The sequence below is a fragment of the Oculina patagonica genome, chromosome 4, assembly GCF_052425735.1.
Source record: "Oculina patagonica isolate OP01 chromosome 4, crgOcupat, whole genome shotgun sequence".
Classification (NCBI taxonomy): domain Eukaryota; kingdom Metazoa; phylum Cnidaria; class Anthozoa; order Scleractinia; family Oculinidae; genus Oculina; species Oculina patagonica.
In genome coordinates this window covers 29,709,901-29,737,754 of record NC_135761.1, presented here as the reverse complement: position 1 = coordinate 29,737,754, position 27,854 = coordinate 29,709,901, and the positions used below count along the sequence as shown (strand labels likewise).

The following is a 27,854-nucleotide window of genomic DNA, read 5'->3' as shown; positions in this document are numbered from 1 at the left end:
ACGGCTAGAGCTGGTCCCGAGGGTGCTCAACTCGAAGGGAGAGTTCGATGTATGACCATTAGCTCCCATAACTTGTATTAATTATACACGATCAAGCTGAATGCCTTTGGTAAAGAAAAATTGCTGACTGTAACTTCGGTGGTTTTCGCTTTTGTTTCATGTACCTGACTTGTTGAAAACTTCGTAGACAGAGACGATTTCGCAAACACACAAAGAGACAATCGTACACAACAACACGAAGACGAAAAGCAACAACTTGTGTCTGTTGGAGGAAGTTCTGTTTTGGAGGAAGAAACAACTGATGTCGAGGAATTACCTGAGTACTTCCAGAATATGAGAGTAATTCCAGACTCAAAAAGGGAAGAAAGCAAGAACAGTTTAAGAATTGCAGTGAAGTGCCAAAATCGGGAAAGTCTTGAACGCCTTTGGGAAGACTATCGTTCCGGTCGCCTTACAGCAATAGGCGAGAAACTCCTTGTGACAGAGGATATAAAAAGCAAATTTCATGTGGAATCTGTAAATTTAACAACAAGTATTCTGGAAAAAGATTACTTGGCGTACAAAGAGTTTCTCTCAAACAAGCCGCGTAAGTCGAATAAAAAACAAAAATTGTTATGTTAATGAGTACAGTATGTTTACACTCTTTTCGTCCAGGAAGCCAATGGTTTCATATGTTAGATGTAAAGACTTCCATTCAGGGGGCTGTGCTGCGTCAAATTAACAATGATTGTGTGGCGTTTTGTTCCACAACAGTCATCCTAAATAAATAAAAAATTATCAGAAGAAAAGAATAATCTGTTGTTTTTCAATGGCGACGCTTCAGCGATTCCCGTGAAAAATTATTAACAGTACAATACATTACCGTACCCAAATTCGCAAGTAGCCAATCAGAAGCGCGATCTACTGTCCTGATATCCTACGATATCAAGTCGCTGAGCTGATATGCCACGATATCGTGGTCACTTTGAAGTACAGTAGTGTTACCGTACGATGAATTGAAAAGAGGCTTTACCAGTTAAACAGAACCTCGTAATATAAATTTAGCTGATGTTTACCGGACGCAAAATGAGAAAAACTTTCCCGCCAAAACTAAATTTGAGCGAGCTCGCCAATTGCGTGATGTTTGCCGACGAGTAGCGAAACATTCAGACTGAAACAATGGAGTTGGAGTTTCCAAATTTTTCGCTAAATTTGGATTTTGAAAATTTAGAGAATGAAGCTCTTAAAAAAAAAAATAAAAGTGATAAAAATGATAAAAGTGTTGAAGACTAAAAAAGTATCAATACAAGCAGATCAACACATTTTGCACTACGTACCTAACAAGTATGGCTTCAACAGAGCGATTAATATCAACGGAGTTTTAACTGAATTTGGGTACGGTAAATACCTAATCGTACCTTTTTGGTACGCTTCGGCGGCATATCAGGCTCGTTTGGTCTCGCCATGGGTATTTTGGCTCGACCAAACTCGCCTGATATACAGCCGAAGCGTACAAAAAAAGGTACGATTAGGTATAAATACAATACAATACTTTATTTAAAGTGGGAAACATGCTTAGCTTAGAATAGCTCGTTTACAGATGTTCCACTAAAATAACAGATAAAAGAAAACTAAAATAGAATCTATAATAATGTAAAAATATATAATCTAAAATCTAAAATGTTTAAATGCACTACCTAAATATATTATTGTGTCTACTATGTTAACAGGCAAAGCGTGTTAACCTAGACACACCATATTTTTAGGGATCACAGTTATTTCTTTGCATTCATCTAACATCTTAATAACACTGTTTCCTTTTCTTGCAATCTTTTTAGAAAACAATGATGGTTCATTGGAAACAGAGCCTCAATCTGGCAAAGAAATCTGGGCACAAGCTACTGAAGACATGGAAACCCTAGCTACTGACCAAACTCAGATTCGAACTGCTGAAGAAACCCGTACCAAGGCTGCTGGGTACATAACGACCCTGACTACAGAGGATCCTGAGAAAACCTGGACTCAAAACAAAGAAAGTGGAAGAGGAAGTGAAACGGAAAGTGCCAGTACAAATAAAAGGGAGACCCTGTTTTTGAAAGGTAAAGATATTCCTTTGTAAGGGACCGGTTTTTATTTATGAAGAGGGGGGAGGGGAAAAAGAAGGGGGCCAAGGTTATTTCAGATTGGTAAGAGGGGGAGGGGGGGGGCTAATATTTTTTATGAAGAAGTTTAGGGGGGGTCAGCAGTTTTAGGTATATTTTAACTGGTGTCCATTGGCCAAGATGGGTAATACAGTTAAATAGTAGAGTGCAAACACTATATGTGAAACAGTGATGCTTAATTGTAAAATTTTAAGCTAATTCTATTGTTTTCTATTGTTTAAGCTCCACTATTATGTACAAAAATACTGTTTGCACTCTAAATTCCATTGTTATCTCAAATTGTCCAGCCGCCAAGTGATTCAGTTAATGCAAAATTTATCATGCTATATTATCTCAAATTGTAGTTAATAAAGAATCCAGACCTATCTGCTTTATACTTGGTTTGACTGAAATTATTTTCTTTTAACAAAATGATTGTCACTGCAATAGCCCAAGAAATAATCAATCATGATATAACAACAAGAAAGTAGTCCTTTTTAATACAACTGTAGAAAAATCATTGGAAAAGAATAATATTATGCATGGTTATTACATTTGCGTTCACCATGAAAGCATAATTTGTAAAATCTACCACTTTTCCAAAGTTAAGAAAATTTTTCCTGTATTTAACAAAACATCACTTTTATAAAACCCCGTTTTAAGGACGTTCGCGCGAAAATTTTCTACTCGATAGATTTCTTTAATTTTTTTGCTGCGGTCAGATAATGAGTTACTTGTGTCAGAAATGCAAAAAAAAGTTGGGGTCACCGACTTCATTTCAGAGAAAAAGCGTTTGGAAAACTAACCTGATTTCGAAAAATTGGCGCGCGTAATTCAGCATGGTTTACAGGGTTTATAGTTAATAATATCGAAGATGAATGAACGGAGAATGACGATATTAGTCATATTTTGTAGAAGTGCGTCTGTTGCGTAAATAATTCCTAGTTATGCCATCTTTTTAGTAAAACTTAACCCTGGTAAACACATTTGAAACTGTCGTACGGCAAAAAGGAAAGCTCAAAAAGTAGCATTCAAACCGTCAGTGTGACAAAAAAATCAAACTTCCACTCGATAGATTTTTTTCATTTTCTCGCAAAACGTAGATATTTATTAAGAAAAGTGATCCGTTAAGAAAAAAAGTAGGGGTCACCGACCATTTAAGAGAGCAAATTGCAAGCGAAGCTAGCGGAACCACAACTCACCCTATATGTTCTTTGAAATTTTACTCAGCGTGCGCTCAAAGTATGGCGTGGCATGGCGTTGCGACATGAATTACGTGCGCAGTAGGGATGCGCATAAACAATTAGCGCGAACGTCCTTAAATTAAGTGAATCCCTTATTATTTTTAAACGCAAAATGAAAGCTTATCTTTTAAATCAGTTTTTAATGTCATTAACTCCTCATGCGATTAGTTTTTAGCAATTACTTTTTATAGACAATTTTTAGCATTTTTAAGATTTTTATTCTATCATTGTAAATAATTTTATCAATAATTTTTATAGATTATTTATTATATTTATATTGTATTTTTATCTATTTTTTTTTTCATTGTCTCTGAAAAGCCCCCATGGGGAGTTGACAATAAAATTTATATTGTATTGTATGACTTTCAGGAGTTAATCATCTTATGAATGTATGTAACATTTAAGAGGCATTTAAGAGGAGATATGGGTGGGGGGATCACCACATAAATATTGCAAAAATAAGGGGGGTCACTTGCTACTTACATGGCCTGGAGAGGGGAGCTCACAGAAATTTTGATCTTTCCAACACATTTTTCCCTCTTACCCTATACATAAATAATGACCGGTCCCTAAAGTAATATTTTTCATAAGGACAAATTATTACCATTACCTCAATTATTGTTGACATCAAAATCATCTTTTTTCTACGTTTTATAAGCAGACAAAAAGAAATTTAACTTTCACCTTACACGAGTTTCTTGCCACCAAAAAATGTTCATGATTGATGATACAACTGAACTGAATTTGATTTTTTATGTAACCATGTTACCGATGAAAAAGTAGTTGTCGATAACATGATTAGTAAGAAACTTAAGAATTTCCTCTGGCCTATTTGGAGTAGTTAATTTCTCCGTAATAACTAGAAAATATGAACTCTCTGATCATCACGCAAACATTTGAAAATGTATTTTACTATGTGGCTAAAATCTTGCAGACTTTTTTCTTTTTCTTTCTTTATTTTTTAAGTGTGCCTGCTACTTGTGGAATATTTATTTTTAGTATAATGTCACAGGTAAATATAAGGATCGGGGCATTTTGTTTGGTCGAGAAACTCGGCTTATTTAAATAATAGAGTGTTTCTGTCGAGGAACTATTCAACAATTAGACGGCGAGCTCGAGGTTTCTATTTAACAATTAGACGGCAAGCTCGAGGTTTCTACCGGCTGATAGTTGGCGAGGGGCGAAGCCCCGAGTCAACTATCAAAAGCCGGTAGAAACCGAAAGCGAGCCGTCTAATTGTGTTAGCATAACCCACTGACCGATCTATTAAACACAAAATATAGCTAGAGTTGATTTATTGTAGGTTTTGATTGATAAAATCAGCGAAGACTAAGCGCGCGCTCCGAGAGCCTTCTACGGATCGATAGTAGGCACCTGTTAAACCAATCAGATTGTCCGATTACCAATAGTAGGTCGGTGTGGTTCATCCTCGGAGACCCAGGGGCAGTTAGTGGGGCGAAACGAAGGAAAACCGGGCAGAAATCGTAGCGACGAAAGTTTTCAAGAACGGCACGAAGTGCCCCTGGGCAACGACTCTCTCCAGACCATTTCCAAACGGCTCTCCGAATGCTGGCTCCCGATTGGGCAGAAAAAAACCTTTGTATTATTCTGCCCAATCGGCGAGCCGTAACTTGGGAATCACTTTCGTGTGTTCTTACACGCAGTCTACTGTGTCCGCCATACTTGTGTCGTTCGTTCGCCAAAGCTCTGCATGCGAGGGAAATTTCCATTTAGCTTACTTCCGATAGCCCAAAAAAAATCAGGGAATCTTTTCCGATGTCAGAGAGAAAAATATATTTCAAGATCGACGGGAAAATTTTCGTTTGGACTGATCAGAGGTATCGTAAATACTGGCTTGTTTATCGATCGCCCGCTCGATTGAGCTTGTAGGTTTCAAATATTTATTTCCTTATCCGAGCTTCTTATTTTGATAGTATCGCTATTTAAGGCTTGTACATTTGAATTCTAGCCTTTCCTTACAATTTTCTCGGCTAACTGAAACTTTCCCGTATTGCGTGGACCGGAAAAGTATGACAAACAGATTTTTATTATGAAACAGATAATGTGTTTAATGGGTTGATTCAGATTTTTCTCTTCGTGTAGATCGATCTGTATTTACTTTACTTTACATAGGCAAGATTTCTGCACAACTCCATACATACTGTGCGGAAATCGTACCCAGTCTTATACTTTGATAGCATGTTGAACACTTAAGACAGAAGTTTGTTCAACAATTATTTGGCTTCAGGCGTGGGCATAGCACTGAACAGGCTATCACGCAATTGAATAACTGGGTTCTAGAATCTATGGACGAAGGTAAAGTAACCGGCCTACTGTTTATCGATATCTCCAAGGCGTTTGACTCTCTGAACCACAAAGTGCTACTACGCAAGCTCGAGCATTTAGGACTATCTGAAAGATCTTTAAGATGGTTCAGATCATATCTTACCAATAGACAGCAAAGTGTTTTGATAAACGGAGAATCATCAGAGCCACATACCATCACACTTGGCGTGCCACAAGGCAGCATCTTGGGCCCCTTGCTGTTTAATGTGTACATTAATAGCCTGCCAAATGCTGTTAAAAAGACCCGGGTGATTTTGTATGCAGATGATGCTGTTCTCTTTTGCGACGCATCAACACGTCAAGAACTTCAAATTGCTCTGGAAAGTGAATTCGCTAAAATAAGTAATTGGTACACCGATAACAGGTTGACTATAAATGTCAAGAGGACCAAACTTATGCTGGCAGGCAGTAAAAGGATGTTGTCCTTATTTGAAGACTTTGAGTTTCAATCAAATGGTACACAAATCGATCGCGTGCAGTCATTCAAATATCTGGGAGTAACAATTGATGCAAAATGGAGCTGGAAGCCACATATCAGCAATTTGCTAAAGAAACTAGGTCATCGACTTTCTCTGTTTAATCGCATATTTCATATGTTAGACAATAGCTCTCGCATAGCCTTCTACAATGGGCTAGTGCTGCCACACCTAGACTATGTCGACACAGTATGGGGAGATCAACCCGGTCTAAAATCAGAAATGGAAAAAATGCAAAGTTTCCAGAACAAATTTGCGAAAAAAATTAAATTAGGCAAAATGTCTTCTTCAGAAGCTCTGAAGTCACTGAATTAGCTCCCTCTGGCTGGAAGACGTCTTTCTCACCGATGCACAGCCGTACAAAATGCAATCAAAGGAGACATTCCGCAACATTTTGAAAGTTTTAAATCGACATTAAGAAGTTTACATGGCTACAACACTAGACATGGATACCTACCTAGACTGCCTAAACCTAAAACGGAAAGCGGAAAGAGAGTATCCTACTTCCGCTTTACAAATGACTGGTTGTCTCTTCCAGAATTTTTAAGAAAGCCGATGCCATGCGAGATTTTTAAGGAAACCCTTACAAAGTTCTTACTGGATAAACATTTTAGACTATGAACAAATATTTTTAGTTGCACAATGTTATATAATGTTATAATTATAAGATAACTATTTGTAATTAGTTTTTTTTTTAGGACAGTAGGTAGTTATTTTATATTTTAGATCTGTGACATTTGTACTTCCTTTTAGATTTTAATACTTTTTTATTTCCCATTTTTAACCTTAGTTAGTAGTATCTTAATTCTTGTCCTAGTTTTTAATCTTAGTTAGCATACAACATGAGTTTTGTCTTTTTATTGTATTTTAGATTTTAATGTATTTTAATGTTTAACATTTATTTTCTCAGAGGACCCTCCTGAAAACCACCCCCTAGGTGATTGGAGGCCTCCTCTTAAAATATTATTTATTATTATTATTATTATTATTATTATTATTATTATTATTATTATTATTATTATTAGGAGGAGTTTGTTCTACTATTTATTGAAACAGTCATGTAACTCGGTCGACATTTAAAACAAAACAATCTTGACTTGATTTCAGCACTTCCTTGTACATACTTTCTTGAAACTCCTTTAGTAAAACTAAGTGCTTTTCTTTCACCCTATTTTACATTTCTGAGGGACAACATTGAAATCGTACTCCCCAAGTTCTGTGGGCACTTTTGTCCACAGTCACATTCTTTTGCACAGAAATCACAACATATTATTTTTGTTCTGAAAGACTTCTTAGTATCTTGAAAGAAAGCAAGTATTTGTTTTTGTCTACAAGAGGTGGACTTAACATACTGAAATATTACAGGTTCACTTTGCTAAAGTTGTATCCCTTATCATGAAAATAATAAAAGTGCCTCAGATGAATGAACATCTCTACCTCCCTCTCCCAATTCTTGCACATATGATTTAATCACAGGGAGACTCATAGTTGATGCTATGAGGCAATCCCTTATGATCAAGCCTAGGAGGATTTGTTGCAATTACAATTCTGGCTTTACCAATCAGGACCCTTGAGTGATAGCAACACATGCTTTTGAATAGAGGGTGAAGTGCTGTTGTGGTACATTGACACCATTCCTTTCCCAGGATTCATCTCAGCACCATCTGGGTAGTGAGCTTTGTGCGATAAAGTTCCCATGAAAACTGATTTGTACAGTTTTCTGCTCATTTTAAAATCTGTTACATGTTTAGATTTGTAGACATCTGATTCTTTTTTTCGCTGAGTTAATAAATAACAAAGGTGTTGCTTTACATTGCATGTGGTATTAAACTGGGTATATAGATAGTCTGCAAAGTGCAATCCCTGTTCCTGGAAATACAATTTGGCATGTGAAATTTCTGGGGTTTATTTTTGGTTCAAGGATTCTTTGGGCTTTGTTTGAAGTCCTAAGGATTTTTAGGGGTTTTAAGTTTTGACTCCATACAATCATCCCCATAACTTTAAGTCCCAATTACCCACCCTGGACTCACCCCAAGAAAATGTAACAAATAGCACCTTCCCTTTTCCCTGCTGGATAAATAAATGAAATTAGATGTTACTGGTATTGAAATAAAGACAACTGACAGTCAGTGTAATAATATTTTCTATGACACTGATGCAAATTACCAGTGGCTTGTATATTTCTTTGTATTTCTTTATACGTACTCTCTCTTTTTTTATTTTTTTTATTTTACACAGGGCCCCCGTTGATACCAGTCCTGCGACTGAAGGGGTCACCCTGTTAACATATATTATTATTATTATTTCAAGACTACACAGCAGGCATATGTACCTATGTTGCTTGTATTTTCGGCTTGACAGTAGGCTCGGTTTATCTTCTTGTCACCTTGCACAATGAAGTGTACGAGCTACATAACAGCAAAGTTTTATCTGTATCTTTGCTTGGTACACAAGTCATCTAAATTGAACTAAATTGGACTACAGGGTGAACTTTGTCACAGACAACAGCAACTACATTTTGGCTGAATTTAAAAGTAATTAATCTGATCTTTAACAATCTAACTCAAAGGAGAAACCCTCGACATACATAACTCCAATTCTATAATCGCTAGGCAAATCTTAGCCTGCGTTGCAGACGAACAAAACCCCGGTTATATATATATATAGCAAATCTGAAAAGTCAATCTTTCAGCAAAAAAAAATATTTTATTATTCTTCGATAGCTAATGCAGCAAATATATACTTCCCAAAAACATTTTCACTAATCAATTTCTGCTCAGGTTTAAGATCGTGGAAAAAATAAAATACATGGAAAAATATTTAAACTTTTGACAATTCAGAAAAATGTTATGGCTTCGCCCGTACAAGAACATTAAAATACCTCTCACGGTGTGATGCATTGGCGGCTGTTTGTCATACTTGTCCGGTCCACGCAATACGGGAAAGTTTCAGTTAGCCGAGAAAATTGTAAGGAAAGGCTAGAATCCAAATGTACAAGCCTTACAACAAACAACAACAACAACAAAAGTTTATTTGAACTGTAAATAGCTTAAATAGCGATACTATCAAAATAAGAAGCTCGGATAAGGAAATAAATATTTGAAACCTACAAGCTCAATCGAGCGGGCGATCGATAAACAAGCCAGTATTTACGATACCTCTGATCAGTCCAAACGAAAATTTTCCCGTCGATCTTGAAATATATTTTTCTCTCTGACATCGGAAAAGATTCCCTGATTTTTTTTGGGCTATCGGATGTAAGCTAAATGGAAATTTCCCTCGCATACAGAGCTTTGGCGAACGAACGACACAAGTATGGCGGACACAGTAGACGGCGTGTAAGAACACACAAAAGTGATTCCCAAGTTACGGCTCGCCGATTGGGCAGAATAATACAAAGGTTTTTTTCTGCCCAATCGGGAGCCTGCATTCGGAGAGCCGTTTGGAAATGGTCTGGAGAGACACGTTGCCCAGGGGCACTTCGTCGTCTTCGTGCCGTGCTTGAAAACTTTCGTCGCTACGATTTCTGCCCGGTTTTCCTTCGTTTCGCCCCACTTACTGCCCCTGGGTCTCCGAGGATGGGTGTGGTTATGCTAATGGCTGATAGTTGTCCCGCGGAAATTTGATGTTCTTAAAACAAAGAGAAGCAAAGCTTCGAGGGCTAATCTGCTTGTTTTAAAAACATCAAATTTTCAAGGGGCAACTATCAGACCGATAGTTCATAGACAGAAACCCTCTATCGTTTTTATTGTTCACCACTGAATTTTCTTCCGCACGGCCATTCAAAAACGAGTATCGTGAATTATTTTATTTCTTTTCAGGATAAAAAACTCAATTGAAAGCCAAAATGGTTGGTTGGGTTTTTTTGTCTACAGGCCTGCTTGTTTGCAAAAACAATTCACGGGCGGGCACTATCCGTCCGTGCATTTTACTCGGACGGGCACTATGGGCTGATGGTGCCCTCTGCGGATGAACACTATCGCGTCACGTGATCAATTTAAACCAATTAGAATCGGAGAAAATTTTATGGTGAACTATAAGACGCTATGGTCATCCTGCGAGAGGTTACTACAACATTTGAAGGCTTGGTTTGTAAGCCATGCCAACTTTGACATCCAGGCAAGTAAACATTGCGGACAGTTGCTGAATGAAATGTTTGTTCATTGGAAAGAAATCATCCCAAGTCGGTGGGAATTTTGAAAATTAACTACGAAGGCTTTTGGACCGAAAATAGTTCCAAGAAATGGTGCTCAAGGCATTAGAATTGATCGTAAACATGGTGGTTTTGTATTGATCGCACGCGGCCATAACAAACTCAGTGACAGATCGATTGACCAAAAATTATTCGGTTCCCTTCAGACCGAGCTACTCATTTTAATAGGTTTTGCACGATTGCTCAGAAGTCGACAACGATTACATGTAAACAAAGGTACCAGATAGCTGTCTTTTTTGTAGTGTTTGTTACGTTCCGTTTTATTGCTTAATCTAATGAGTATAAATTCTGATTCACAATTGATGAATTAAACTGATTTACACATATGACAGCGAGCAGTTATTTTGCAGTTTTTGACATCACCCTGAGAATTATGCTAAAACAATTGCCACTGTTAAATAATTGGAAAAGCTAATTCTACCAGGAAAACTTCATCGGCTGAAGTGAATCAGCGGATTGAAAGGAAAGAGATAAGGGCTGGTGATGGAAATTAACTAGCTGCATGATTAGTCAACTGGTTGTAGTTCTAGAATATGAGATAAAAAAAAAGTCTATCACAGCAAAGGAAAACAGGATTGGCATGTCAAATATCCGCGACTAAATTGCCTCGTGTGCCCAAGCAGAAAGCAGCAAAATTAGCTTTTGATCTAGTTGGCGATCATGGTCGCTGCAACGAGCTTATGAAATCGCCTAGTGTATTGCTGGCCGAAAAAAACATACAACTGACAAAAGCAAATATTTCTGTGTGTTAAATCGCAAGACGCAACTACTGTGAAACATGTACTAAGCGGTCATCCCCCAGGAGGTGGCCAACTGACCGCTTGACCGCTTAATAGAGGTGTCTTAAACGAAAGTTGAGCTAAAGTACAAAATCGATCACATGATGTACATTTTTTAGTAACAACAACGGTAACGCAAAATGTTATAAAAAGAAATTATTAAGTAATTGCATGTTCAAGGAGGTTCATGCCAGAGAGTGATAAACAAAATTTCACGAGTGCGTAGCGGGAGTCCGATTTGTATAAGGTGACCTGCTACAATTTTGAGAGAGTAAATGAGCCAAACTTTAATAACAATTTAGTAAATTTTGCATGCAGTTAGATATTCAGGGGGATGTACAAAACGCTCTTTTTTAAGGTTGTGACCGTATTGTTGTCATGGCAACACCCATTGTTTGTTGCTGTCTCCAAACCTAATTTTTCACTCAAAACATGCCATGCATGAAATGTGCAAAACGTGAAGTACTGTTTCTTGAGGCCATCAAAACACCACTTCTTAAGACTTGGACCAAATATAAAATCATTTTTCTAGTTTCCATTTATGTATCGGTTTTTTATTACATTCAATTTACAACGACTAAACAGTCAATTAACTAAGTACGTTTCCGGCAATTTTAGTTGATGACTACAACATGCTAGACTTTTTTTTGGATTTCTCTAAAAGTACACCGGTTCCAGACCAGAAACTGAGCAGTCAGAGTACACAGATAACCTTGTTGCTAGATCTGTAAGGATCTCTGCGGGGCGGGCTTTTTTATTTCTAAGGGCAGTTAACAAACGAACCACAAAAATTAGTGTTTTGTAGATTTTGGCGAAATTGACATTTTGTCTACTCACCAACAAAATTACCTTCAACTCTGAGCTTTACGTTCTTCTTTTTCGGTACCCTTCATTTCAAGTTTTCGAATGAATCGTAAGGCCCATGCAGTCACTTTGAGAAGTCTTGTTAGGGAGGAATAATTGTTTTCATTCATCTCAAACGGGACAACTGGCTTGTCAGAGTGCTCTTTCTCGCAATCCATTTCAATCAGGGCTGAGGTGTCGTACATATTATGTGGACCAGCAGGCTGTTTGGCCATCTTTTGCAATGCGTTTTCGTCAATCTGCTGAAAGTCCCACGAAAGGCCACTGGGTCTCTTGATCATTGAGCCAAGATGGTCCATGCCACCACAATTGATTGTTAACAAGTTCTTCTGTGTAAACATCTCTGGTGGCTAAGTCAGCTGGGTTCTGAGTTGTGAGTTGATATCTTTGTGAGAGGTTATCTCTTTCAGCCTGTTCTGGATAAATACGGGTAGAGGTTTGTGGCTTTATATCGAGTGAAGCACACACTGCGAGTCTGTCCACTGTATCCGATCGGTCACTTGTAACTGGAGTTGTTCAGTGACATAGTTTAGGCATCTAGTTTCAATAAGAACAGCTAATAGTTCCAGTCTTGGAATGCTAAGTTGCTTTGTTGGGGCAACACGTGCTTTGGAGATTACCAGGTTAACATTGGCGGCTCTGTCCACCGCGGATTACAGATATACAGCTGCTGAATATGCCTTGACTGAAGCATCAGTGAAGCAGAACAGTTTGTATTCATCTCCCCCTATGTATCTAGGTATGAACAGGGAGGACAGTGGGCTAATGAAGCTTGTACCACTCTTGCTGTTGTGATTCAGTGAGTGTTTCATCCCAGTGTAACTCTTGTTTACACAGTTCTTAAACGAACAGTTTCAATTCAGTGTGGCTGGAGAGAAGAAACCTAATGGATCATCAATTCTGCTAAGACTGCAATGCTTCTCTTTTGGAGGTGACTTAAATGGATGAATAAAGTGAGAGATCAAGTGATAATAATTGTCTCACTGTTCATGTTCCAGGTGGTTCAGTGTCTTTACTTGTTCGGTCACCTTCTGGGACGCTCTGGAGGAAATCCTCAGAGTTTGATGCCCACTTACGGAGATTCATTGATGAGGACTGGAAAAGGCACTTTACTTCTTTGTAGAATTCGTCTTCTTCTTTTGATGTGGCAACTCCTGCAATCATGTTGTCTAGGTACATGTTGTCTGAAATCATTTTGGCTACTGGCGTATCTTCTCTGTTCAGATGATACTTGACTGTTGCAGCCAGCAGGAATGGGCTAGATATCATTCCAAATGGGACTCTAGTAAATCTCAGTACCTGGACATTGTTTTCCAGGGTGGGCTTGTGAAATCTTTTAACCAAGGAATCTTGTCACGTCTCTGTCGTCGGGTTGAAGTCGCACGTGATGAAAAGCTTTCTCGACATCAGCAACCAGGACAACTTTGTTAAGTCTAAACCACAGTCAATGGAGTAATTTTTCTCCGCGATATATAGAATCATTGTTTGGTTGAATACCATGCTATTATACTATATACCATTGAATACCATAAAGGCATGTTATACTTCATAGTTATACAGTACCTGTCTTTTTGCAACTGTGACTCGGTGCATTAATTTGAATTGAATTTCTTTCAGATTGCCTTCTAAGCAATCGTTGCTTCCACGCAATCTTGTTCCATTTTTGAGTAAGACATGTCTTTAAAACTTAGAATGTCTACATTTAGGATAGAACATTACCCGTGTCTCAAAATAGGAGGTGTTCGGGGATACCAGTTATCTCCTATAACATATCGCGGGAGGCTCTTATGACTTAAGATGCTTTCCTGAAAATTAAATGTGGCCTTAATATTTGTTTTATTGTGTTTCAAAGTCAAAACGCTTCATTCTTTGGATAACCAATTGTTGTCTGTAAATTATATATAGAAAGAGGTAAACCAACAAAGAGGAAGAGGGCAAGCTCGCGGGGTCAACGCCCCTATACAAGCTTGAAAGGTATGTATCAAGAAAAAGAAGACGGTTTCGGAATTGTTTTAGTACGAGATCTTGTTGAAGGTAATGTCTCTTTGGTGTGGAGAAATAAAATTCTCTTAAAGCAAATGAGGCACCTTTATTCTAATTGTATGTTCAATATATTTATTAATGTTATTAAATATATAATGTACCATTAACCTTCGAACCCAAAAGGTTAGAAAAAAACCATCATTAGATTTAAGAAAATATGTTCAAATACCACTTTAGATGAAATTGGTACGGATTTTAAAGGTCCGGTCTTTAAAACTGTGTAGAAATCGAAAGCTTATATTTTTGTCTGAAACATATAATTAAAGGAGTTCCCTCGAGATAGTTGTAATAATCAACTGCGCATTGGATACTACGTCATAACGTAAAAAATTATAAAAACGTATATAGCATTTGTAGTCTTCGGAATGGCACGATGTTCGCAGGTTATCAGCTCGTTGCTCATTCTTGAACAGTCTATCAAATGGAAGCGTGGATCACCAATGTTTCATTTTCATACATTTTATTTCCATTTCAGTTCTTTTTCGTGGGCAAGTGTTACATTTCCTAAACGATTTAAGGGACATCTTTGCCAAGTGTGGTAAAAAGGATGGGAGATGATAAAAGAGAGGTTAAGCATGACGTTCATTTTTCCCGCGAACGGTAAAAAATTCAACTTCTGCCGTCTGCCGTTTGGCGTTTGTACGCGGAAATGAGTAGTTTTTGTTGTAAATGTGGAATTTTCTCCCTATTTTTAGGAGGGATTACTTTTAGAATTTGATAAAACGCTAGCAAAATGAAAGGCAATCAGAAAGCTAGAAATGTAATTATCGAGCCCGATAATTATCTTATACTGATTAGAAATGTAATTATCTTATACTGCTCCTGGTTGAGAACTCTCGTTTGTAACTTAATTTTAAATTTTGGGACGGTTAAGTGAAAGAACAAAGACTTTTCAAGATTTGTGATTTACCAACAAATACTCCCTATTGTAAAGCATATCTTTGACTTTATTGGCGTTTTCGTTTCAAGTCGAATTGTGTGCAAACCATCAATGATAACCCCAATAAAGTACATATTTTCTGAAAGCTTATTGAATAAGGATTGTAATTTTTGATTTTGTTTTGATCATATAGACCATAATAAGCAACGTCAGCATTTTGTTTGCAATTATGATGTTGCGCAACATTAGGTTTATTTAAGAACACATTTACATGAGAGCCAAAACTTTTATATGGAATTTGATCTACATATATTCATCTAAAAAACGGTGTCTCATATTTTTCTTTTCTTGCTCCATTAATTTTTTATGAATTTTTAAACTTTAAAATGGCATTTTTAGGGCTTCTTTAGGATTAAAAATTCATAAAAAATTAATGGAGCAAGAAATCAAATATCTGAGACACCGTTTTTTAGACCACTATATGTAGATCAAATTCCACATAAAAGTTTTGGCTCACATTTAAATGTGTCCTCAAATAAACCTTAAGTTGCGCAACATCATAATTGCAAACAAAATGCTGACGTTGCTTATTGTGGTCTATATGATCAAAACAAAATCCAAAATTACAATCTTTATTCAATAAGCTTTCAGAAAATATATACTTTATTGGGGTTATCATTGATGGTTTGCACACAATTTGACTTGGAACGAAAATGCCAATTTTCCTTCCGTGATACCTTAATTGCCATTTTTCTCAACTGTTCTACAGAAAGAATGCAGTCAAAACAGAGAAAGGTAGCGTATCCATTCGAACAGGTACAAATTAGTACTGGACAAGTAATTTTTGAATTGTAATGCACTGGACCAGATTGAACAAAATATCATGATTTGTCAGTGGTAAGCAGGTCAATCATTCGGCTGCGGCAAATAATTGATCTGCGAGACACTGACAAATTACCATATTTTGAGAAATCCTAGTACCATACAGGCTACTTCAATCCATTAATTGTATAATGAAATTAAACGCTAAAAAATTGGAACGACGTTTCGACCGTTCGACGGTCATTTTCAAGTTAGGTGTTAGAATAAAATTACATGTGTAAATATAGTAAAAGCGCTAAAATATGTACATACAAACAATAGACAATAAGAATAAAAAGGCTAAAAAAGGCTAAAAAATAACTTTGTGCGAATGGCATGCATAGTTGTAAAAGATATAATTAAAAACGTAAAGCAAGCGAATAAGACGACGAGAATAGGAACATTAAAATACCTAAAAATATCTAAACAAATAATTTCGCGCGGAGCGAGTCACTCTGTTTGTTAAGTTTCGGTTTCAGAAGTCTAATAAAAAGCATTTCAAAAATCAAACAGTCAAGCTTGCTTTGGCACTTTCTTAAAATCTTAAAATTCTTCTCGATGTTGTGTGGCTCCTTTCCATGTTGCTCTTTCACGTGATGTCCGATAGACGATCCTTTGTGTTCTTCGATGCGCTGGTGCAAGTGTCGACAAGAATAGCCGACGTAATCTGCATCACACAGATCACACTGATAATAATAAACAGCGCTTTGTTGGTTTACGATGGGCGGTTTCTGTTCCTTCACTTTAATTGTGTCTTTGATCTTACGGCTGGTGTAAACTGGACGGATCTCGGTGTTTATCTTTCGGCTGAGATCGCTCAGTTGTCTGCGTACTGAGTTTGCTGCTTTTTGATCCTTGTACGGCAAAACGATTCTAATAGGAACTTCTCCTTGACTAGGGACCTGCTGTTGTTGAGGACACGCATTTCCCGTTACAACTTTCGCCTCGACAAATTGTCGGATGGTGGTTTCTACGAGGGATTCTGGATACTGTAAATTGGCAAAGGTCTCCTTAAGACGTTCGCATTCTTGATGGAAAAGTTGCCAGTTCGAGGAAAGCTTGAATGCGCGATTCAGCATTGTTTTGAGTAGTGAGTGCTTGTACTTTACATCAACATGGCTTTGGTAGTGTAATAAAAGCCCAGTATCTGTCGGTTTCTTGTAGACCTTCGTGTCCAGCTGGGATCCATTTTTGATAATCTCCATTCCTAGAAACGGTAGTTTGTTGTTGTCTTCCAGTTCCATTGTGAAACTGACAGAGGGATGGATTTCGTTTAGTGTTGATAAGAATTCAGAGGCAGCTGTAGCATCAGGCATTTTGCTGAGAGTATCGTCGACGTAACGCTTGTAAAATGCAGGCATCTTGTTTTGGATTTCTAATTGCTCTTCGATGCCGCACATGAAAGTATTGGCCATAAGAGGTCCGAGCGGAGACCCCATGGCAACACCGTCCACCTGTTCATACAAATTTCCCTGAAATTGAAACAGCTGATTCTTGGTGGCAATTCCAAGCAACTCAATTAGGTCAGGTTTAGTGATGTTGAGGTTGTACTCCTTGTTTAACCAATCATCCTTGAATGCTTTCTCTGCCAGGAGTTCAATAGTTTCATTAACAGGTACATTCGTAAACAGCGAGGACACGTCGTAGGACACCAGAATGTCCTGGTCATTAATTTCCATGCCTTGAATTTCTTCAGCAAAAGTGAAGATGTCTGTGACAGTAGAGGCGTTTACGGAAAGTGGTTTTAACTTCTCGTCCAACCATTTTGCAAGTTTATAGTTGTAAGTTCCTGTCGCTGATAATATTGGGCGCACGGCAAGCTGTTTCTTGTGCGTCTTTGGTAGTCCGTACAGGTGAGCAAGTCTGGAACCTTTCTGAACGACTGAATCGGCGATCTGTTTTGGTAAGATCCTTCGGACGATAGAGGTTAACTCCTTTTCTTTTTGAAGAAGTGGGTGGTAATGTTTTGGGGGTCTTCCCCTTGTTTTCGGTCTTTCTAGCTGGACAGGTATGAATTTCGATTCATCGTTGATGGATGCCTCTTTCAGCAGGTTGACGTAATCTGTTTTGTCCATCACTACAATTCCTGAACCTTTATCCGGACGGGTAATAATGATGTCATCTCTCTTCTTCAACTGACTGATCGCTCTCAGCATAGCTTTTGGTGGTGTTTGATCTTTCCGCTTTATGTAGTTTAGGGCAATGGAACGCAAAGTTGCAGCGGCAAGTTCCTTGTTTTCCTCACTCAATTTTGGCTCCAATTTCCAGTAAGCCTTTTCGAAGTTTGCCTGTACTACCATCGGCGATACTCGTTGTGGGAGAGCAAAGTCAAGCCCGCGACACAAAACTAGCTTTTGATAGAAAGAAAGCCTGTACGAAGATAGGTTAGTGATATGTTCATCGACATCAGTGTTGTTGTAAAGAAGCCTTGACAACAATCCATTAATTGATTAAAATGTTGTGCAATCCATTAATTGATTAAAATGTTGTGCTTGCACATTGATTTCAACTGTTGGTAGTCAATGCAGCCTGAACCCTCAAAACATGTGTTCTTTTATGCGGGCTTTTACTGTACTTTTTTGTCATTCGAACACGTTGCGTTGCGTTGTCCTGCTGAAGTAAAAAAAGCACAACTTCGCCATCGATGATACGAGGTGGTCTTCTCCCAGTTTTGTTTCTTTTAGGTGTGGCCGAAAAAAATAGGGAAATTTCCGTTGCCTTTTCTGTATTCTCGCTGTTTTTTTCTTCTTTTTGTTTGCTTCTGTGTTTGCTTGTGTTTTGGTCTCTGTTTTTTTCCAACAACTTTGGGAAACAAGCTAAGCTACTACGCATGAGCAGATTATCATTTACAGCAAAATCACTGACAGACAGTGATGCGCATTAGCAGATCATTATTTGTTGGCAGTTTTTGCAGGTCACGTGGTTGGTTATCGCTAATGAGAAGGAAGGAAAAATAAATCGAATGACAATTTCTGCTATGTAATGCACTAGTGATAGAGCGACTTTTTTCAAAGTTTAACAGAATTTAGGGGAAGACAATTTGCGAAAACTAAAAGAATATATACTTAGTAACAAATTTACCAATAACGCCTCACAGGCATCGACTTGCACCATAAAACTGGCAAAGAAAAACTTCAAACAATACTTCATTTGAAAAAATAAAAACAATACTTATAAAACAGCAACATCCGCGCTTACTGTTACCTTTTGATGATATTTGTTGACGTCATTCTGTTATCCTAATTTCATATAATGTTTTAGTAATTATTTTAATTTTTATTTGATCTTCAGAAAGAGATGACGACTCCTGCTCAGACAGGTATTGCAGTAATAGCCAAATACAAATGTTGTAGATTTAATAAGAGTAAGAAATCACACGAGCCTAAGAAAAACATTCTCACGGTTTTGCAATCTTCGAGTGCAATCTGCGAAACTTTCAGGCAGTTGGGTATAACTCCAAAGATTCTGAACAAAGTATTGACACCACCTTAACTACAAAATCATTTCTCTTTGTAGTAAAACAAGGCACACCAATGGACGATGAACTGGAAGAATTGGGTGGAAAAATTAAAGGAAACTGGAAAAAACTTGGGCGTCGGCTAGGCATCAATGATCCAAAGCTTCAAGAAATACATGAAGCTCATGACCAATTGTCTGAAAAGGGATATCACATGTTAAAGCACTGGAAACAAGACAAAGGTTCTGCAGCGACATACCAGGCCTTGGGGGATGCTTTACAACATAAACTTGTACAGCGACAAGACTTGGCAGACCAGTTTTGTTACATTCATGGTAATTATTTTCTCCGGGGGAAGGGACTTCCAAATGAAAGGGACGGGGATGCCACTCATCTCGCTTAGAGGTTTAAATCAAGGTTTCAAATGTCTCACTTTGGGTGTTCAGGACAGAACGCCAATATTTTTTAGTCATCGAGGTCTCGTCAGTTTAGGATTACACATAAAGAAATAAAAACGCTGTCACACTGTGTTGGCGGTCTAGACTGATCAGGCATGGTAAATGGTCTCTTTTAGGGGTAAAAAAAGCATCTCCATCCCTTCCATATGGGAGACCCCCCGGTATTTTCTTCAATGTTAAATTAATGATTCGTGCGCTATACCCCGCAAGACTGGCAAGACCCAAGTGTGTTGTGCATGTTTTTGGGCAGGACATGTAACTCCTACAGTGCCTAAGTTTTTTGCATACATGTGTATTTAATTGCACGGAAATTTTGAAAAGTACTGTGAATATTTACATTTACAAAAGCTGGCACATCAAGAGAAGTCTCTTTGGAAGCATTTACAAAGTGCTGGACAGAAAATCTGCATCAGAAAGAGGCAGCTATCCAAACTTTAACTCTTTCCTCTCAGAATTATTTAAGTATAAGAAGCGAACGAACACGCCCCCGCCCCTTTTTTGTTTTTGAGTTTCACTTATTCAAATGATGAGCATTGAGAAAAAAATCCAAAACAAAAACAAGAAAATGGTGGTCTGTTCGATAACGTCCTTGGCCAGGGCACCTTGTACTGCATCTTTAACTTTGTTCACGAAGTCGCTGGTTGGATCAAGTGGTACACGATGGTAGACTTTTTTGTAGACGTTTTTCTGCGTTCCGCAAAGAATTCTCTTAATCGCATGTGACGGCTCCATTTTATTACATCTGCTATTAGTTCAGTCTTGTCGATGCTTGTTGCAGTGGGAACAAATTTGAGCCCTTTACTCAAAATGTTTACTTCGGGTTCTGTCAACTCACGATTAGACAGATTGACGACGGTTTTGTGGTTGTTTATATTGGGCCTAACCTCGAATCTGCGCCTACCTCTGTGTTGACGTCTGCGTTGTTTTGCTCTCGTGGCCTTGGGTGGCATATCGGCAGGTGTAATTGGTGTAGCATTAATACTGGACTCAATTCCTCGGGTTTTGGTGGTGGCGAACCCACCCGTGGAAGATGTAATCGGTGAGGACGACTGCGTGCCTGTGTTTTTGTTAGCTGCTTGTTCTGGTTGTTTTCTGTTTCGGTGTTTAGGATTTGTTGGGCATTTGCGATCCTGGCTTTTCAAACGAGAATTTTTATTTGCCCAGTTCTTATTCCGTTTCATGGGTGGTGTCTCTGTTGTTAAACCTCCTCTCGAAGGTCGTGTAACGGTTCTGTTCACGGTAGGGATGTCAGTGGTTGTTGTATTCTCGCTCTGTTTCTGTTTCTTGAACATGGTGAGGTGTTGTTTAAATCTGCGTTGTTTTCTTGTATATATTTGGTCCCTTAATATCTTGTTTTGAGTATGCAGCCAATTCGTTGCCTCAGCGAGTTGATTACTATTAAGACTGGTAGTAAGGGTGGTCAGCGTAGTCGTTTTATTCCTGAGCGCCACGCAATTCGTCATGTGGGTTTGAATTAAAATGTCCATCAATTGTACTAAGGTTTCATTAATAACATCGTTTCACTTGTGGAAGAAATCATCCCGCATTGTACCGACTTGTGGGGTTAAATTTATCCTAAGGCCAGGTGGTATAATGTTATTATTTTTATACAACGATATGAAGTGTTGATGTAACTCCCCAGGAATAAATGTCACTTCCACTTTATGAAGTTGCCAAAGAGTCGTGTTGTTGCCCGCTGAAGCCCTTGAGGAAAGTTAATTGTTGTATCTGGGCCTGCGTTCATTTGAATGTCACCGCTTATTATCAGGAATACTAGCAGTAACGCGTGGCTATGACTCCTGGACAGCTTCATGTCAAGAGAAGGACGTACACGAATACGGTTGCTACGGTAGACTGTGTTACGAAACCATAAGGAAATGATTTCATGGTTCTTAATGTCATTAGGGTTGCTTATCATTAATGAGTATTGTTGTTCGTTGCGAGTGGTTATTTATCTACCTACCTACCTACTTACCTACCTACCTACTTACACCCGTTTTCAAAAACGTTTTCTTTGGAAAGATATAGAGATAGATAGACACTTTTGTTAAGAGTTGGTGAACCATGTCATTTTCGCATGAGCTGCACGCTTGTTAACGCCGGACTGTTAACAAAAACACACCCACGTGAGAAAACAAAATGTGTTAACAAGCGTACGGCTCATGCAAAAATGACATGGTTCACCAACTCTAAGCAAAAGTGTCTATCTATCTATATATCTTTCTAAAGAAAACGTTTTTGAAAACAGGTGTATCTATCTATCTACCAACCAACCTACCTATCTTCCTTCCTTCCTACCTACCTACCTTTCTACCTACCTGCCTACCTTCTAGGATAATATTTTAAAATACAAAATATAAAAAGCGTCATAAATTTTGGTTAAGGCAGACGTTTCGGGTGTATAATCCTTCTTCAGTGTTGGATAAAACCGTTAAACTACGCCAAATGGAAATGAAAGCACGTGCGCGTAAGAATGGCGCACACATACATGCAAGTGACAGTTCAAATGAAGCCGATGTTGATATTCAGACTTTTCGGCTGAATAGTCCCCAACTGTAAAATGATTTTTGTTTCACGCTGCTTTCTATTGCATGAAACCATAACCCGCACCTGAACATCAGAAATACTGTGACCGGTGGAGTTGAGATGCTGGGCCACAGGAAACCCAGGAGTGTTGTTGTGTGTTGCAAATGTTCGCCGAAACGACTCCTCAAGCTTCGTCCGGTTTCACCAATGTAAAGAGGGGGCATTGGCGGAAGGATATGCAGTAAAAAAAATTCCCAAAATGGCGGGTGAAATGGTCGTGGATGGCCTCGTATCTGAGTGTCAGTGTCCTTGTAGTGGACAGATGTTTGAATCCAAGCATCAGAAACGCGTAGGTTGATGTCCAAAAAAGGTAGTTCTATCTCGATGATGGTGGAAGTGAATTGGAATGCTGGGTGGAAGTTAGAAACGAATTTTAAGAAGACTTCAAGTTCTTCTCTCCTGCCTAAAGCTGCGCCAACAATGTCGTTGATAGCGGAGCTCCCTAGCGGTCCGCAGGGCCGCACAGCGGAGCCCTACAACTATACAAATAGGAGAGTCATGCATGCACAGAATGAGGAGAACCTCAAAGGAGAACCTTGAATTTGATTTTGCGTGGTCATCAAGGCAGCGGGATGGTTCGCGGGTGCGTGCACCGTACAACGAAAACGACATCGCCCAACATGGCGGCCATACCCCAGAAATAGGTTAACGTCAAGTTACATGTTTGATGTTGGACATTCATGTTATGGTCAATTGACTGCTGTCAAAACAATGTATCTGCTGACCAGTTTCACATGACCATATCGTGTGCTCAGGTGTAGAACTCATTGAGGTTGGCGTGTTTTTTGGACCGCTGACCAGGAAACGGTTTTTCCATTGGATCGCGGTCTGAAGTGCAATTTTTTTGTGAGTCTGTGGTCAGTAAATTCAAATTTAAACAAAGAACCGCTGACCAGGAAACGGTTTTTCCATTGGATCGCGGTCTGAAGTGCAATTTTTTTGTGAGTCTGTGGTCAGTAAATTCAAATTTAAACAAAGGGCAACGTAAATAACCGGGGAGTTCTGGTTTTAGGCTTGGATAAATTTATTTAATATATGTATCTCTTATGTAGTTGTGGTATAAAACCCTGCACTGTTCGCGGATTTGATGCTCCACATACCCAACGAATTGTTGGCGCAGCTTTATGCAGGAGAGAAGAACTCGGAGTCTTCTTAAACTTCGTTTTTATTTCCACCCAGCACTCCAATTCACTTCCACTTTAAACGAGACATAATTACCTTTCTTGGACATCAACCTACGCGTTTCTGGTGTAAGGATTAAAACCTCTGTCAACTACAAGGACACTGAAACTCGCAACTACCTGCATTTCTCTTCTTTCCATCCTGATCACTGCAAACATGATATCCCATACAGCCAGTTTCTCCGCCTGCGTTGACTTTGCTCTGACGATGATGACCTCCTCGTGAGATCCAGGAAGATGGTTGCATTTTTTTCACAACGTGGTTATCCTTGTTCTTTTTTTGAAAACACTCTACAGCGGGTAGCAACCATCAGCCGTCCTGACGCGTTGCGTCAGTCCAGTGTAACACAACCGTTGATAGAGCGCCTCTGGTTCTAACATACCACCCGTTTAACACCAAAATCAAACGTTTTCTACTACACAACTTTCGCATTCTAACAACGGATCAGCATACTTAAACATGCTTGTACACTCCACTGACAACTCCTCTACCAAGCAACCTGCCTTGCCTGAGATCACATCAGTCCCGTCGCAGAGATACGCTGCCTTAAGTGTTCCTTTTCCATCCGCGACCGTTTCACCTTTTCACCTTTTCACCTTTCGAGAACTTTGTTTACTGCATATCCTTCCGCCAGGAAGGTTTACTGCATATCCTTCCGATAGGATAGGGTTTAGGAAATGTTTTAGTACCAGGTGTTGTTGTGGTTTTTACCTTTTTGGCATGGAATAGAGTATGTTTATAAAAGCAAATGACATACATCCTTGCTTATTTATCTTTTTTCATCGTATGTTTGCTATATTTAATTTATTCTTAAACGGAATAAATGTTAAAATAGATCAAAAACACCTCTTTAGATGAAGTAGGTTCAGATTTAAATATGTCTTTAAAGACCCTTCGAAATCCCCGCGAAGATATGTTACGGTTATCACCGATGTACAAGTGCAAACTACTACGATAAGGAATACTGTCGAAATTCTCGCGGAGACTTACGTTCCAATCCTGGCGTGAAGCCAGACGTTCTTATGAATTGATCTTGCAGACCCAGGGACAGTAGTTGTAAACTTTCGCCCGAAAAATTCTCATTTAGTTAAAACCAGCTCTAGTCTTCTTCTCAAATTTGATTTTCAATTATTTGCTTCAATATTCCATTTTTTGGAGCGAGTTATTCAATGTTTAAACAGGAATTTGATACAACACTGGGTGCTAATTTAACAGATTTGTTGGCTTCACGGATCAGGATCGTGGGAATTAAATTTGGCCAGCATTAGCATATAAGAAAAATAATTATTTGCAGATGGAACTAGTCAACCATGAAATGTCACACAAGGTATTTTCTTACCATTTTGTTTGTCAGTCGCAACATTGTTCAACGCGGGTTATGGCGATGGGGGAAGCGTGAATTTTTTATTTCCCCCACATGGCTCCACTAGGGTGGTCACGTGACCAGCGCAGTTTTAAGCTCTAAGAGCTTCTAGTTAACAATAAGACTACGAGCCCGAGTTTTCTATTTTAACAATAGAGTGTTTCTGTCGAGGAACTATCGGCTGATAGTTGCCCCGCGGAAATTTGATGTTCTTAAAACAAATATTAGCCCGAGTAGCGAAGCTTCGAGGGCAAATATGCTAGTTTTAAGAAAATCAAATTTCCAAGGGGCAACTATCAGAACGATAGTTCCGAGACAGAAACACTCTATTGTCTTTATTGTTCACCACTAAATTTTCTTCCGCGCGCACATACAAAAACGAGCATCGTGAATTATTTTTACTTTTCAGGATAAAAAACTCAATTAAAAGCCGAAATTTAACAAACAAATCAAAACCAAACAAGAAATCCACTAAATGCAGTTCACATGCATTCACAGTTATATGCAAGTAAGACAGTGCCAAAGGAAGCGACAGATGAAGAAAGAATTGTTGAAATTTGTTGTTGTTCTTAGTAGTTGTGTACGACACGCGCGAAATTGATTGGAAATTATTAAGCAAAACAAGCTGGAAACGCCTTGAAGTAAGACAACTTTCTTTTTAGCCACAATCTAAAGACAGAACGCTCCACCTTTGTCCTATTCAAAGCGAAATAAGAGGCGAATTTGAAACTTGCTGCGAAACGAACCCAAGAAAATTTTAAATGAAATTGAAGTAAGGTGACCAAATTTGAATGCGTAAATACTTTAACTAGGTTTGTAGGCTTTGTCAGAATCTTTTGGTAGTCGGTGAAAGGACTATAAATTGGAAAAAAAATGAAATGGTCAAATAGGCAAATACAAATGTTGTGGATTTAATAAGAGTAAGAAATCACACGAGCCTGAGAAAAACATTCTCACGGTTTTGCAATCTTCGAGTGCAATCTGCGAAACTTTCAGGCAGTTGGGTATAACTCCAAAGATTCTGAACAAAGTATTGACACCACCTTAACTACAAAATCATTTCTCTTTGTAGTAAAACAAGGCACACCAATGGACGATGAACTGGAAGAATTGGGTGAAAAAATTAAAGAAAACTGGAAAAAACTTGGGCGTCGGCTAGGCATCAATGATCCAAAGCTTCAAGAAATACATGAAGCTCATGACCGATTGTCTGAAAAGGGATATCACATGTTAAAGCACTGGAAACAAGACAAAGGTTCTGCAGCGACATACCAGGCCTTGGGGGATGCTTTACAACATAAACTTGTACAGCGACAAGACTTGGCAGACCAGTTTTGTTACATTCATGGTAATTATTTTCTCCGGGGGAGGGGACTTCCAAATGAAAGGGACGGGGATGCCACTCATCTCGCTTAGAGGTTTAAATCAAGGTTTCAAATGTCTCACTTTGGGTGTTCAGGACAGAACGCCAATATTTTTTAGTCATCGAGGTCTCGTCAGTTTAGGATTACACATAAAGAAATAAAAACGCTGTCACACTGTGTTGGCGGTCTAGACTGATCAGGCATGGTAAATGGTCTCTTTTAGGGGTCAAAAAAGCATCTCCATCCCTTCCATATGGGAGACCCCCCGGTATTTTCTTCAATGTTAAATTAATGATTCGTGCGCTAAACCCCGCAAGATGCAGTCTGTGTTAAAGTGTATATGACACAGTTTTTTTTATTTGCCTGATCGAATGTACGTGGAATGCCGATGGGAACATCGAAAAAAGAAATTCGAAATCTCTTTTTTTCACCGCGTTTTCGCGCTCTAAAATCGTGAAATTTCACTTCCGGTTGGGTCCAAAACCGCGCACATTGGGGAAGTGGGTCTATTCTGCTTTGACGTCATGGCCGGTCTAGACCCAGCTCCCCAAAAATATTGCGTGTTTTAGGTCGAAAACGCGGTGAAAAAAACGAGACTTCGAATTTCTTTTTTCGATGTTCGCATCAGCACACCACGTAGATTTGATCAGGCAAATAAAACAAAATCTGTCATATACACTTTAAAGCACTGGCAAGACCCAAGTGTGTTGTGCATGTTCTTGGGCAGGACATGTAACTCCTACAGTGCCTCTCTCCTCCCAGAATTATTTAAGTATAAGAAGCGAACGAACACGCCCCCGCCCTTTTTTTTGTTTTTGAGTTTCACTTAATCAAATGATGAGCATTGAGAAAAAAAATCCCTAAAAAACCAAGAAAATAGCGAACAGTTTTTAAAATAAGAACCGCAAGGTTGTTCAAGGTTTTTTCAAGTACAGATTTTTTTAATAGTTTTTAATAGATAATTCAATTGTTATATATTATCGACATCTTAGTTGGGCCACAGAGCTATTAAATGCCACCCTCGATAAACACGCTCGAACGTCGATTCTCCAAAAGTACTACACAGATGAAATCAAGAAGCATCTCTTTTTTTGAAAGGTTTTTTTGTTCTGGGCAAGAGCAAGTTTTTTTGCATACATGTGTATTTAATTGCACGGAAATTTTAAAAAGTACTGTGAATATTTATATTTACAAAAGCTGGCACATCAAGAGAAGTCTCTTGGGAAGCATTTACAATGTGCTGGAAGAAAATCAATTTCCTAACTTTAACTCCTTGGTCGTTATTTCTACGCTTACACCACCCTAGGTACCTACATGGGCAGTGCCGTAACATGGGGAGGGGCCGGGGGCCGCCCCCCCCCCCCCCAAAAAAAAAAAAAAAACAAATTTGTGAACTCAAAATTAAAATATTCAATTCAAAAGAAGCGCAGTAACAATTTTAGAATACTGTTGGATTCCGTAAGTGTAATTAATAGTCCGGTTAACCTAATTCTGTTTTCCTAGTGCTATAGTTATAACGCTTTCCCACAAAAGTCTTGCACATTCCGCCTTTAAATAAAATCTTAAATAAAAACACAATTTGAGGGAGCAAAACCCGGAAGTGCGTTTGATTTTTGCG

At 38.6% G+C, this 27,854-nt stretch overlaps 3 protein-coding genes across 3 annotated transcripts in view; 1 reads left to right on the top strand and 2 right to left on the bottom strand.

The window, feature by feature from the left end:
• Nucleotides 1-27,854, bottom strand: part of LOC144652287 (uncharacterized) — a 72,072-nt gene that overhangs the window by 32,575 nt on the left and 11,643 nt on the right. The gene's annotated exons all lie outside the window — the stretch shown is intronic.
• LOC144652231 (uncharacterized) overlaps nt 1-27,854 on the top strand; it is a 137,853-nt gene that overhangs the window by 102,261 nt on the left and 7,738 nt on the right. Inside the window, exons 16-18 of the mRNA XM_078512240.1 lie at nt 19,118-19,145; nt 19,343-19,618; nt 25,945-26,220. Of these exons, the coding sequence (XP_078368366.1) occupies nt 19,118-19,145; nt 19,343-19,618; nt 25,945-26,220 (580 nt within the window). The remainder of the gene's footprint in view (nt 1-19,117; nt 19,146-19,342; nt 19,619-25,944; nt 26,221-27,854) is intronic.
• Nucleotides 15,974-18,202, bottom strand: LOC144652261 (uncharacterized). The gene has a single exon (XM_078512285.1). The coding sequence runs from the start codon at nt 18,124-18,126 to the stop codon at nt 16,249-16,251; it is 1,878 nt and encodes a 625-aa protein (XP_078368411.1). The 5' UTR covers nt 18,127-18,202; the 3' UTR covers nt 15,974-16,248.